At 40.0% G+C, this 15,193-nt stretch overlaps 1 protein-coding gene across 2 annotated transcripts in view; it reads left to right on the top strand.

The window, feature by feature from the left end:
• Positions 1 to 15,193, top strand: part of LOC306701745 (alpha-1,3-mannosyl-glycoprotein 4-beta-N-acetylglucosaminyltransferase B) — a 62,521-nt gene that overhangs the window by 37,406 nt on the left and 9,922 nt on the right. For both annotated transcript variants that reach the window (XM_079167141.1, XM_079167142.1), the window contains exons 5-12: positions 2,725 to 2,771; positions 4,299 to 4,412; positions 7,349 to 7,424; positions 8,600 to 8,714; positions 11,443 to 11,573; positions 11,704 to 11,811; positions 13,868 to 14,061; positions 14,954 to 15,032. In XM_079167141.1, coding sequence (XP_079023267.1) covers positions 2,725 to 2,771; positions 4,299 to 4,412; positions 7,349 to 7,424; positions 8,600 to 8,714; positions 11,443 to 11,573; positions 11,704 to 11,811; positions 13,868 to 14,061; positions 14,954 to 15,032 — 864 coding nt within the window. The remainder of the gene's footprint in view (positions 1 to 2,724; positions 2,772 to 4,298; positions 4,413 to 7,348; positions 7,425 to 8,599; positions 8,715 to 11,442; positions 11,574 to 11,703; positions 11,812 to 13,867; positions 14,062 to 14,953; positions 15,033 to 15,193) is intronic.

A 15,193-nucleotide genomic window follows, 5' to 3' on the forward strand; every position in this document is an offset into this window, starting at 1 on the left:
GGGAGCAGTCTGCTCCTCGTTAACACCGAGCTCTGTGGTAAGCTCCACCCAGCTGGCACCTCCAGGATGCCAAAACAAACCACACACACCAACTCCCTGCAGAAACTAACTCTCCTCAGCTGTGTGTGTGTGTGTGTGTGTGTGTGTGTGTGTGTGTGTGTGTGTGTGTGTGTGTGTGTGTGTGTGTGTGTGTGTGTGTGTGCGTGCGTGCGTGTGCGTGTGCGTGTATGTGAGAGAGACCTCACAGCGACCTGCAGAGCCAGATGATTGGGTCCCCTAAGGGAACCCCATCTGGGTCCTGATTGGCCGAGAGGGAGGCTTAACTCTGATGTCATCGATTGCTCAAGTTGTTGTTGATGTTCGAGTGAGAAGAAAAACTTTCACATGATCTCAGTCCACCGTGTGTATGTATGTATATGTGTGTGTGTGTGTGTGTGCGTGTGTGTGTGTGCATGTGTGTGTGTTTTGTGGCTTCAACACACTGACTGTAATGAACGCCATGAGTTTGGCGACGAACGCAAAACAGAGAAAACATCAGCGTCTTGTTCGGGAAGCAGAGGATATGACTGGGGTGGACAAAATATTCGAAACACCTGTCAATGACACCCTCCGAAAGATCCATAAAGTTTAACTCTAAATTTAGATTTATTGCAAGTTTTATTATTATTTTATTGTTTCTACGAAAAACTGAAGACAACTTGCTTCTCTTCTCTCCTGGCTGCAGCTGCTGCAGAATAAACCACCAGGGTGCTGCTATAAACACTGTTAATAAACACTGTTAATAAACACTGTTAACAAACACTGTTAACAAACACTGTTGATAAACACTGTTGATAAACACTGTTGACAAACACTGTTGACAAACACTGTTGACAAACACTGTTGATAAACACTGTTAACAAACACTGTTAACAAACACTGTTAGTAAACACTGTTTGTAAACACTGTTAATAAACACTGTTGACAAACACTGTTGATAAACACTGTTAGTAAACACTGTTAACAAACACTGTTGATAAACACTGTTGATAAACACTGTTAATAAACACTGTTAACAAACACTGTTAACAAACACTGTTAACAAACACTGTTGATAAACACTGTTGATAAACACTGTTGACAAACACTGTTGACGAACGCTATTGATAAACACTGTTAGTAAACATTGTTAACAAACACTGTTAACAAACACTGTTGATAAACACTGTTAACAAACACTGTTGATAAACACTGTTGACAAACACTGTTGATAAACACTGTTGACAAACACTGTTGATAAACACTGTTAACAAACACTGTTAACAAACACTGTTGATAAACACTGTTAGTAAACATTGTTAACAAACACTGTTAACAAACACTGTTGATAAACACTGTTAACAAACACTGTTGATAAACACTGTTGACAAACACTGTTGATAAACACTGTTGACAAACACTGTTGATAAACACTGTTAACAAACACTGTTAACAAACACTGTTGATAAACACTGTTAACAAACACTGTTGATAAACACTGTTGATAAACACTGTTGATAAACACTGTTAGTAAACACTGTTTACAAACGCTGTTGATAAACACTGTTAACAAACACTGTTGATAAACACTGTTAGTAAACACTGTTTACAAACGCTGTTGATAAACACTGTTAACAAACACTGTTGATAAACACTGTTAACAAACACTGTTGATAAACACTGTTAACAAACACTGTTAGTAAACACTGTTTACAAACGCTGTTGATAAACACTGTTAACAAACACTGTTGATAAACACTGTTAACAAACACTGTTGACAAACACTGTTGATAAACACTGTTGACAAACACTGTCGACAAACACTGTTCACAAACACTGTTAACAAACACTGTTGATAAACACTGTTAACAAACACTGTTAACAAACACTGTTGATAAACACTGTTAATAAACACTGTTAACAAACACTGTTGATAAACACTGTTAACAAACACTGTTGATAAACACTGTTAGTAAACATTGTTAACAAACACTGTTAACAAACACTGTTGATAAACACTGTTGATAAACACTGTTAGTAAACACTGTTTACAAACGCTGTTGATAAACACTGTTAACAAACACTGTTGATAAACACTGTTAGTAAACACTGTTTACAAACGCTGTTGATAAACACTGTTAACAAACACTGTTGATAAACACTGTTAACAAACACTGTTGATAAACACTGTTAACAAACGCTGTTAGTAAACACTGTTTACAAACGCTGTTGATAAACACTGTTAACAAACACTGTTGATAAACACTGTTAACAAACACTGTTGATAAACACTGTTAACAAACACTGTTAACAAACACTGTTAACAAACACTGTTGATAAACACTGTTGATAAACACTGTTAGTAAACACTGTTTACAAACGCTGTTGATAAACACTGTTAACAAACACTGTTAACAAACACTGTTAGTAAACACTGTTGACAAACGCTGTTGATAAACACTGTTAACAAACACTGTTGATAAACACTGTTAACCCAAACAATGATCTTTTATAAACCTAACCAAGTTGTTTCCTCTGAAGACAGAAGTTTATTTTGAAAAGATTGTAGATGTGTTAACTGTGCGTCACATGACGTGCAGTACCGGGCGTGGCCACCAAACCGAAGCACCAGTTCCTGAAGGCGACGTCTGTGTGTGTTCACTATAAAGAACCTGAAACAGTCGTCTTTGTGTTTTGTGTCTTCAGGCCGACCAGCAGTACGCCAGCAGTGTAGCAGACAACCTGAAGCGCCTGTAAGTTGTCCACCTGCATGATGGGATGCCGTTTCTACGGCAACAGGCCCGGGAGGAGACTCTCCACCTCCTGTGTGTGTGTGTGTATATGAGTGTGTGTGTGTGTGGTGTGTGTGTGTGTGTGTGCGCGTGTGTGTGTGTGCGCGTGTATATGGTGTATGTGTGTGTGTGTGTGTGTGTGTGCGCGCGCGTATATGTGTGTGTGTGTGTGTGTGTGTGTGTGTGTGTGTGCATGTACACGTACACCCTTTGATCGCTGCTGTGCGTGAACAGCTGTGTGAGCCATTGTTCACGGCATGCAGTCAAAGTGCAGCATGTTTATCTCTCACACACTCACAGTCACACACACTCAGACACACACACACACACACACACAGTCACACTCACCATCACACACTCACACTCAGACACACACACACAATCACACACACTCACACACACACACACACACTCACACACACACACACTCACAGTCACACATACACACACACATACACACACACTCACGCACACTCACACACACTCAGCCTGCAGGACGAACGTTCCAGCAGCAGGAATCTTTTTGTAAAAATACTTCTTTTTTTTCTTCCCCACCTCCTTTTACTTCCATCTTTCCTTCACTACATCCTAACTCCATCCTCTACTGCCTCCTCCTCCTCTTTCCTATTATTTCCCATCCTTGTTTCCTTCTCTTACCCTTTCATTCCTTCTTTTCTTTCCTTCGTTTACATTTCATTTACAGATCTTTCTCTAACCTACATCTTTCCTTCTCTACATCCTCATTTCCTTTCCTTTTATCCCCCTTTTCTTTCCTATCTACCTACTTCTTCTTATATTCTTCCTTCTTTTCTTCCCTACCGTCTCTTGTTCTTCACCTCTTCTCCATTTGTCCTTCTCTTCTTCCTTCTTTCCTTTCCTCTTTCCTCCTTCTTTTCCTGTCAACCCTCTCCTCTTTTTTCCTACGTCATCGTTTCCTTTCCTTTGGTCAACTTTTCTTTTCTTCTTCTCATATGTTTTTATCCTTCATTTTAATTTCTTCATCCTCCTCTTCCTCCTTTTTCTATTACTTACCTCCTCATCTCTATGTCCTTTTGTTCTCTCTCAGCCTCCTTTTTAGTCCCTACCTCTGTCTCCTACGTCCTTCTTTCCTTCTCTCTCCTCCTCTCTTATGTCATTCTTTCCTCTCTCTCATCCTCCTTTTTATTTCCTGCCTCCTCCTCCTCTTTCCTACTTCCTTCTCTCTTTGTCCTTCCTCTCTCTACCTCTTCCCTACTTCTCCTTTCCCTCTATCCTTCTTTTCCTGTTAACACTCTCCTCTTCTTCTCTACATCCTCCTCTCCTCTCCTCTTCTTCTGTCTCTCTGTTTATAAGTTCATGTTGTGTTTCACATTGTTGTCTTCCTGTTTGTCTCAGTTTCAATTAACTTTATTGTCCTGACATCGAGCACATTGTGTCACATTTGACAGTATGATGTAACATTACAACATAAAGGAATAATAAAGTAGCTTCTTCTTCTCTGTGTCTCAGTTTTCCAGCAGAGATCCAGTCGGGTCTTCTGGAAGTCGTCTCTCCGTCCGTCCACTTCTACCCCGACTTCTCCCGACTCCGGGAGTCCTTCGGTGACCCGAAGGAGAGAGTCAGGTTAGAGAGTGTGTGTGTGTGTGTGTGTGTGTGTGTATGTGTGTGTGTGTGTGTGTGTGTGTGTGTGTGTGAGTGAGAGAGTGTGTGTGTGAGTGTGTGTGTATGTGTGAGTGTGTGTGAGAGTGTGTGTGTGAGTGTGTGAGTGTGTGTGTCTGTGTGAGAGTGTGTGTGTGAGTGTGTGTGTGTCTTCAGGACAGGAAACTCCTCTTTCACCATAAAGTCTGTTTTTAATAACAGCAGAAGTGGATCATCAGTGTTATTTCTCAGCAGCTGTTTGTAGAGTCAGAAGAACATCAGTGAGCAGCTTTAAATCATTAACTCGTCTTCATTTCTATTTTATTCTACTTTCATAAATCGTGTTGAACGCTTTCCCAACATGAAGCAGGTTGTAACGCAGCAGGATCTCCTTAATTTCATGAGCAAAGCTCATTAAAGCCGGTTAAAAGAGAAACCCTTCATAAATCGACGGGTTATAGTCGACTATAAGAGTTTTAGTTGGTGTGTTGCTGCTCGTGGTCGCTTCCTGAGGGGCTTTAACCGCACCTCATGGTCTTCATCAGTGTGTAGATTAGACTTTGACACAAGGGACGAGGTCTACAACACAAAGCTACGAGACGGGAAACCCACCATCAGTGGAGACTGTGGAGACCTCAAAGTCTCTGCTCATCACGGGGCCCTTGCGGCCCTCAGGTGCTCATGTGTGCCGGCTGGTGGTCCTTTCTGCTGCGAACTCTCTCGATGTTTGAATGAAACAATAATGAAACAAGTTGTTTCACTCAAAGTCAGTTTATGAGTTTCAGAGTTTGTTGAGTTTTACTTTAACCTGAAAAACTGACTCTAACTTTAAGTAACTGCAGTTTATCATCATTAAAGCTCTCCCTCACACACACACACGCACACACACACACACACACACACACACACACACACACACACACACACACACACACACACACACACAGTCACTTACTGTTTTACCTGCGTGTGTGTGATTTATCAGCTCCAGTAATCAGAGAGTTGGGTAATGGTGTGTGTGTGTGTGTGTGTGTGTGTGTGTGTGTGTGTGTGTGTGTGTGTGTGTGTGTGTGTGTTTAACAGCTCCCCAGGCGTCTGTCAGCCTGTCATGGCTAATTCATGAGGCTCTGAACCACACTGAGCGAGCTAACTACACACACACACACACACACACTTAAATTAGTCCGCTCGCCTCCTTGTCTCCTTGACAGAGTCCTTCCTTAACAGAAACAAGTGTGCAGACCCGAGGTGACATCATCTTAGTTAATACACCGTCGCTCCGCCCCCTTTGGCCCCTGTTACCGTGGTAACACAGGGGAGACGGAGCGGAGGAGGTGAGAGAGAGAGAAAGGGAGGAAGACAAGGAGGGAATCTAAAGGGAGGAAAGGACTGAAGGAAGGTAGAGGAGAAGTGAAGACGGAGAGGAGGATGAAGGATACAGAAAGTTCATGGCGGGGAGGATAAATGACTAAATGTGACCTTTTAGGGGACGGAGAATCCAAAATGGAGGAATCTGTCACAGCGTATTATCGATCGCTTTTATTTAACCTCCTCTGTCCGAGTGAAACGTGTTGCTGCTGTTAGTTGAAGCAACAAATACGTCTTTGGTGAAAACGTGAGTGTTGTTTCCTCTTCAGTCTGTTTTTATTGAAGAAGACGAGTGAATCTGATGCTTCACGTGTTAAAGCTGCATTCTCTCTAATGACCACCAGGGGGCGACTCCTCTGGTTGTATAGAAGTCTATGAGAAAATGACTCTACTTCTCTCTTGATTTATTCCCTCAGTAAACATTGTAAACATGAGTTTATGGTCTCAATCTCTAGTTTCAAGTCTTCTTCAATACAGCATGATGTTCATTTAGTACATGATGGTCCATTTAGAGTCACACAGACCATAAAGCAGGGGATGCTTTAGGGCGGGGCTATACAGTGATTGACAGGTCTCTACCAGAGACGTATACGGCGTCTCTACCTCACTCCTCCTCAGTCCAGATATGGTCATGAGCTGTTTCATGAGAATACGTTGCTCTATTAGTACTTTTACTTCTGAGTACTTCTTCCACCACTGGATATGAACACAGGGTTTCCTTCAGTAAATATTGAGCACAGTGTGTGTTTTTCTCTCTTCTGTTGACTGAACTCGTCTGAACACACACTGGTTTCATTCGTGTGGCGATAAAACTTTAATCCTTCAGACCTTCGTGAGGGAAACAGCAGCAGGAACATTATTCAATATATTCAGTGTCTCTGCAGTCATTTCTTCCGTGACGTCCGGTAAATAGAGACGCTTTGAAATTATGCAAATTGGAGAAGAAGAGCTGCTGGTCGTCAGCCTGCAGCGTCTAAATCTACCTTCACTTGTGTGATTCATGATCTTTCATTGCTGCATTATATGAGTCCATTATAACATATTTAATACTTATTTGTATTGTTTTTCATTGCATTTGTTTTTTTCCCCATTTTTCTTCCAGTTGTGCTTCTTTTCGTCTCTAGATATTTGTCTGTTTCTACGTTTAAAGGTTTTCTATTTGACATTTAGAGCATTACGGGGAGACAAACACAATGCTTTTAATACATTCTCAGACTATTTTTTTCTTCCATAACTTGTCTTGTTTCAGACTCGACGACAGAAAACTTTTATTTTACTACTTTGTCTGTTTGTAGATTTCTGATAGAATTCAACCAAAATGTACCGTTACATAACGCCTCATTTGCATATTTAAACATAACATTACAACGTTACAATAAATATTCATCTTAATGTGAGTAATGAGCTGGTGAAGTTTCATGGTGATATTTAGCTTGTGTGTCTCCCTTTAATTCAAATATCATCTTCAACCTTTAGCGATGTAATGACATCGTGGAGTAACTCCTCCTCCTCCTCCTCCTCCTCCTCCTCCTCCTCCTCCTCCTCTTCCTCAGGTGGAGGACGAAGCAGAACCTGGACTACTGTTACCTGATGATGTACGCTCAGTCTAAAGGAACTTACTACGTCCAGGTAGGAAAGAAAGAAACCGTCACAATAAAAGCCTTTCCTCTGCAGGCTTTTATTGTGAAACATCTGCAGGAAGTGTTCATTAACAATAAAATAATGAATACATTATTAAATAATAAATATCTAATAAACTATATTATAATAATAAATAACATAAAAATAAAATTCCCATTTTATTTATTAATTCACATTTTTGATTTATTGATTTAATGGTTTCAAATAAATTACAACTTGTTTCAGCAAATGTCCCAAAAAAACCCGACACAAAACCTGAGCCTTTCTTGTTAAATAAAGATGAAATGTGTGTGAATCCTCTCAACTCCCCCGTGATACGATCGTATAACCACGTCAATAAAGTAAATATAAATAAAGTAAAGAACGTGGTGTAAAACCTCGCTGTGCTGAATCTATTTAAACTGAAGAGTCATTAAAGGAAAAACAGACTCTGATGTAAAAACCCGCTGGAGGTTTGAAGCTGATGAAACTGTTGCATTGTGGGTAGACTGACGGGGACATTAATGGAGGCGTTGAGTCTTTGTTCTCTTTAAAGATGAGAAGAAGAAGAAACATCTGAAGAAGAAAAACAGACAATCTGTGAGTCTGAAAACAGTCGATCGAGTTAATAAAGAGAGAAATATTATATTAAGTTTTTACCTGAAGAGAGAAAATAAACAGATTTAATCAGCTCATAAAGAACGTTTCCATATGCTGACCTATAATTATGAGACTAATATGATTTAAATAAAAAATTAAATGAAGACTTAATTTTTCTACACTTTTTTATGTCCTCAAGATGTTCGTGAAATAAAAAACTGTTGAATATCGAAAATAGATTTGTTAAATATTGAAAAGTATGAGTAAAATATTATATACAAATAATTTATATATATATAAATTATTTGTATATAATATTTTTTTATAATAAACTGATCTGTAAATTATCATCAATCATCATGAAAGTAATTTGTAAAATATATTTTTTTTTATTTGATCAAATATGCGGAAAAAAATGGTTTAATATTCAAAACCCGTAATAATTCATGAAATTGGTGAACATTTCTAAAAAAAAATTAGATATACAAAAATAGTTGTTGATGTACAGTATGCAGGACATATAATAAAATATTAGAATAAAACGAGTCTCTCTGCCCCCCCCCCCCCCCCCCCCCCCCCCACAGTTGGAGGACGACATCGTCGCTCGTCCGAACTTCTTCACCACGATGAAGAACTTTGCGTTGCAGCAGCCGTCAGAAGAATGGATGATCCTCGAGTTCTCTCAGCTCGGCTTCATCGGTGAGTCACTGCTGGTCATTTCTCATTGATAATATGAAATATTACAAATGTAAGTAATATTAATAATAATAATAATAATTTCAAATATAATATTTTTCAATAATAATAATAGTAGTGATGGTTATAGTTGTAATAATACACATAATAATAACAATCATAATGTCAATTATGATGGTGATGATGATAATAATAGTAGTAATAGTAGTAGTTATAATATTATTGACAATTATGATAATCATGATGAAAATGATAATAAATTTGAAAAAGAATAATAATAATTGTTATTATCATCTCATCATTATAGAACATAAGCGTGTTATTATCATGTCATCATAGAACATAAGCGTGTTATTATCATGTCATCATAGAACATAAGTGTGTTATTATCATCTCATCATAGAACATAAGCGTGTTATTATCATGTCATCATAGAACATAAGCGTGTTATTATCATCTCATCATAGAACATAAGCGTGTTATTATCATGTCATCATAGAACATAAGTGTGTTATTATCATCTCATCATAGAACATAAGCGTGTTATCATCTCATCATAGAACATAAGCGTGTTATTATCATCTCATCATAGAACATAAGCGTGTTATTATCATCTCATCATAGAACATAAGCGTGTTATTATCATCTCATCATAGAACATAAGCGTGTTATTATCATCTCATCATAGAACATAAGCGTGTTATTATCATCTCATCATAGAACATAAGCGTGTTATTATCATCTCATCATAGAACATAAGCGTGTTATTATCATCTCATTATAGAACATAAGTGTGTTATTATCATCTCATCATAGAACATAAGCGTGTTATTATCATCTCATCATAGAACATAAGTGTGTTATTATCGTGTTGTATTTCTGCAGTAATGAGATGAAAACATTTGTGTCACAGATTTGAGTTTGTGATAATCACTCTGAACTCTCTGCTCAAGGCGTCTCTTCCTCCATCAAGAAATTAAACATTTTAAGTGTGAATTATTGATTTGACTGGCAATCAATTATGTCATTATGTGTGTTATATTCTCTCTGCTGCTGAAAGCCGCCGGGACGCACACGCTGATTTATTTCAGAGGCTTAACCGACACATTTTAGATTTAATTGTATTATCAAATAATTGTGACCAACGTGTGCAAAGCAGAACATTTTTATTGTTGGAAAATAAGCTCTCGTTTCAGTTTTGGGGACATCATTCAAAAATAAAACCCTCAGATGTGATTCTCCTGGTGAGTGAGGCTGATGAAACTGTTGCATTATGGGTATTCAGTGAGTGTCCGTCATCACTCTCTCTTTGTTCTTCAAGAAGAGAGAAAGTATGTTGGACAGAAGAGCTGCAGGAAGCTCATTATTAGTCGGGCGACTGTGGCGAAGTGGAGAGCAGGGCCGTCTTTCAATCCGAGGTTCGATCCCCGGTTCAGGCTCCACTAGTCGCATGTTGATGTGTCCTTGAGCAAGACACTTAACCCCCAAATGTCTCCCGTAGCTGTGCCTACGGGGTAGAATTGTGATATAATCTGAATTGTAAGTCGCTTTGGATAAAAGCGTCTGCTAAATGACTGTAATGTAATGTATAGAATATATATACAAATATAACGTACAATAATAATAGTAAAAATAACAATCATGATAATAATCATTATGATAATAATAATCATAATAACAATAATTATGATGATAATAATGGTAATGATGATAATAAAATTAAAATAATAATAATATGAATGGTAATGATGATAATAATAATAGTACAAATAACAATAATTATGATTATAATGATAATAATAATTTAGGTATTTATTGTATTAATATTAAACATCATATTTCATAAACTCTTCATATATTTTGTGTGTAAAACTCTTTATTTATGTTTAAGTAACTAAAGGTGTCAGATAAGTGTATCGGAGTAGAAGTAGAAAGACTCAAATATAGTACAAGTACCTTGGATGTGTAGAGGTCTTGAATGTACTTGTAACTTTCCACCTCCACAACTTTCAAGTCCTCCTCAAGTCCTCCTCAAGTCCTCCTCAAGTCCTCCTCAAGTCCTCCCCCTGGTCCTCACTGGTCCTCCCCCTGGTCCTCCCCCTGGTCCCCCCCCTGGTCCCCCCCCCTGGTCCTCCCCCTGGTCCTCCCCCTGGTCCTCACTGGTCCTGGTTTCTGAGCTCACCAGACCTCTCCGGCCCCGTTGCAGACGTTCTGCTCTCATCACTTCATCGTTGTGAATCTGACTCACTGGATTAAATCCGACGGAGAGCTTCAGGCTCCGTAATTCAACTCTTCAAATCTGAGTTTTTACATTTTTGCTAAGTTTAGCTTTCTGTCCGGCTTCGTCTGCAGGGGCTCGTTTCTGTTGGTTTTTATTTTATTTTTTTATTCTGTTGCCTTCGGGGGCTGAAATGTCCAGACACATCGGAGTGGACCTGAAGGGGGCGGGACCAGAGCTGAACTCCTCATTGGTTCAGTCTGTTCACTTCACTTTATGACCTTCAATAAAAGTAATGTTACAAATACACCAAATTAAATAAAATGGAGGTAATACTATTTATTATTATTACCTTTCATAGAACCATTTCACCAAGTGCTTTACAATCATTAAAAATATATATATTTATATATAAAAGAGTAAAAACAATCAATAAAGGTGATTAAAAGTACATCAAATGAAAGTGAAACAAAGATGGAGGGCAGTAAACTAAACCCTCTTGTTCTCTGACAGGAAAGATGTTCAAGTCTCTGGACCTGTCGCTCATCGTGGAGTTCATGTTGATGTTCTACAAAGACAAACCCATCGACTGGCTGCTGGACCACATCATGTGGGTCAAAGTGTGCAACCCGGAGAAGGACGCGGTGAGCAGCCGACCTCCTCACACGTCACCTTCACCTGTGGAGCGACGCTGGTGTTCTTCTGCAGGAGGTCGTGTTGTTGAAGTGAAGGTTTTTAACAGATGATGAAAGTCTGTTTGTGTGTCTCCATCAGAAACACTGCGACAGGCAGAAAGCAAACCTGAGGATTCGGTTCAAACCGTCTCTCTTCCAGCACGTCGGCACGCACTCGTCTCTGGCTGGAAAGATACAGAAACTCAAGGTAATGAGTGTGTGTGTGTGTGTGAGTGTGTGTGTGTGTGTGTGTGTGTGTGTGATGACATCAGCCAGCAGCAGATTAAAATGTAGATGCTTTAGTCACTTTTCATGTCTTATTTAAAGTTTAAAATGTTTTGATTTCTCTTTCTTCTGCTACTTAAATACATTCACGAATTTCCATTTTCACTTGAATTACTATCACATTTAATTTTGGCAAATCATTTCAGTGCAAACATCTCGAAATGTGTTGTTGTTGTTTTTCAAATAAGGCCAAACATTACACTCTGTGAAGTATAGATTAAACCATACAGAGGTTCAATTATTATAACTATTATAATTAATTATTCTGTGACGTGCAAAACCTTGGATTATGTTCAGTGCTAATGTTTTTAGAAATATTAACTTTCTTTATATATATATATATATATATATATATATATATATATACAGCCGTAGTTCCCAACCAGGATTTATCTGCTCTGAGGTCAGATTTAGATCTGCACTTGTAACTAAAATCATAATAACATACACTTACTGGATTATTCATACAAAAGTCTGTAAATAAATTATTTTAAAAAGATTTTATTTTTATTTTGTCCTGCCTCTAAAACAGAAGGCTTAGTCGGCCACATTGTGCTTCAACCTGGTATTTCTGCACAATGATATCTAAGTTCTATAGTTACATAATATTATTAGTATTATACTGATTTAGATTCCAGTGTTGGATTGTTACAGACAAGTCTGATCCAATTATTTTAGGGTGATAATGTCAGAAAATAGGGGGGGGGGGGGGGGGGGGGTCATCTGTTTTTAGATATATATATAATATAAATGTAAGAAAGAATAAACCACGGTGGAGGTTCTGGATATCCGGGGTCGGGTCGCGGTGGCAGCAGGCCAAAAACATGTTCCAGCTCATTCTGGGATGGATGCTAATAAGCCTGTGTGAAGGTTTGGAAGAGATTGATGTTTCTGGCAGAAAAACTCATTTCACAGTCGTGCACTACTTCGACCTCCGACCTCTTACTTTTCACTTCGGGACAAACGGGACACAATATTTCACGTATCGGTACTGAATGTGCAAATCTGAGCCGAGCGGAATCGTCCAATGTGAAGGTATTCTCTCTCGGTGAAATGAAACTGTACAACGTATATCTGAGCTGTAGCTGAAGATCAAAGACTGGTTGCACTGGTCAGCTGTCAGAGTAAAGTTTAGTGAATTTGAAACAGAGGTTCAGTCGAAGTTCAGTCTCTGGAGAGATTGAAAGCCTCTGCAGTCTCAAACACAAACTGCAGTATCTCACAGCGGTGGCAGCGGGAACGTCTCGGCCTCGCCACTGATTACTGTGTTAAGAGCGATGGATATTAGCCGCAGCCGACCGCTGCCGCAATCCGGTCCGATCGATTGGATATTGATCCGGCCGTCCCCGGACCAGCAGCCTCCTTGATGTGGAGATTGAACCGCGGAGGCCAGGCCCGGCGTGGAGCCGTGTACAGACGGAGGTCAAACAAAACTATTACCCTCCAGCCTGAAACGCTCACCGTGGTTTTAGTAAGAAAATCAACCCTGAGTTTTAAAAGTTAAATTGGAAGAATTAAAGTTGCTTGAGTGATTCCCCCCAAAACAGGCTAAACAAGTTAAATGTTAAGTCAAGACTTGAAACGGTGACATTCACCTGGATAAATCACCGGGAAATGATTTTGAAGGTCAGTATTTGGTCACTCGGGGACAAAGAAATGCCTCTTAAAGTGCATCAAGATAACTCTCTCAGTCATGCTTGTTCTGCTCGTATCTTTAGTGTCTGTGCACTGAACTGAAACTGGATTAGTCATCAGCAGCTAGCAAGGCTGGCAATGATACCAGTCTGTGTAGAAGGCTAGTCCAGGATGACTAACTGTTCAATGCTGTCATCTTCATCTCTCAGAGGCAACACAAACATACAGTAGAACAAATCTCCCTGAAATCTAAATCTACTTATCCACATTAAAAGCATTATGCAACTGCATAAATTCACTAATTTAATAACATTTAAGCTCAACAAAACCATGATTTGTTCCAGGATAAGGACTTTGGGAAACAGACCCTCCATAAGGGTCACGCCAACCCGCTGGCGGAGGTGACGACCAGCCTGAAGACCTACCAGCACTTCACCCTGGAGAAAGCCTACCTGGGGGAGGACTTCTTCTGGGCCTTCACGCCCGTATTGGGGGATTTCATACGGATACGATTCTTCACGCCTGTCCGCATCGAGAGGTGGGTACCCGGGAGCTATGTGGTACTGGAGCTGTGAGGGGTACCAGATGATACTAGGACATGACAGGTTATTGAGGGTACCCCTAGGGGATTACACTGTCTCAGGGGTATCAGAAGGTGCTAAGGGTTACCTTGGCGGTGCAAGAGTTGTGAGGGGTACCAGAAGGTACCAGGACATTACAGGGTAATAAGGAGGTACTAGGTTGCTACATGGTATCGGGGGCAGCAAGGTGTACTAGAAGTTACACGATATGAGGGGCACCAGAAGAGGCCGGGGCAACACAGGTCACAAGAGGATACTAATTCACCAGAAGCCATTTTTATTTGTGGGTATTATAAGATAAAATGGGTACAAGCAGATATCAGAGCATTCTGGGTACTGTAGGGTACTTAGAGGGTACTCCAGGGGTCTAGGGTGTAAGGCAACAAAGAGTTACGGGTTGGGAGGGGAACCAGGGCCATACAAGGTACTGTGGTGGTATTAGGGTGTTTACACAGTCTCAGGGGTATCAGAGGGTACCAAAGATTACCTAGGAGTTGCAAGTGAGGGTAGGATACTAGGGTATTACACGGTACTAGAGGATCCTAGTGGGTTATACGGTCACAGGGGTGTCAGCCGGTACTAGAGGCAACCTAGGAGGTGCAAGAGGCATGAAGGTAGGATACCAGGGTATTACAGTGTACTAGGGGGTGCTAGTGGTTTACATTGTCTCAGAGGTATCAAAGGGTACTAGAGGTTACCTTGGAGGTACAGGAGGCATGAGGGTAAGATACCAGGTTACTGCAGAGTACTGGTGGATACTAGTGGGTTCTCCAGTCTCAGGGGTATCTCTGGGTACCAGAGGTTACATGGTGCTCACCTTCCCTGTCTTCGTCCTTCTTCTTCTCTCAGGTATTTCTTTCGGAGCGGGAACATTGAACATCCAGGCGACAAACTCTTCAACACATCAGTGGAGGTTCTGCCATTCGACGTGAGTCTGTGAATCCAGTTACTGAACCAGTTCACTTCACTAAGAGACGAACTGGATGTCGGGTCCGTATCTCATGTTATTGAGAACAGACTCAGTGTGGTGGATCGCGGCGTCTTCCTCTTCTGTGGTCGACTGTGAGACGAAGGCTGATTAAGACTAAA

The sequence above is a fragment of the Pholis gunnellus genome (assembly GCF_910591455.1).
Source record: "Pholis gunnellus genome assembly, chromosome: 10".
NCBI classification, from domain to species: Eukaryota; Metazoa; Chordata; class Actinopteri; order Perciformes; family Pholidae; genus Pholis; species Pholis gunnellus.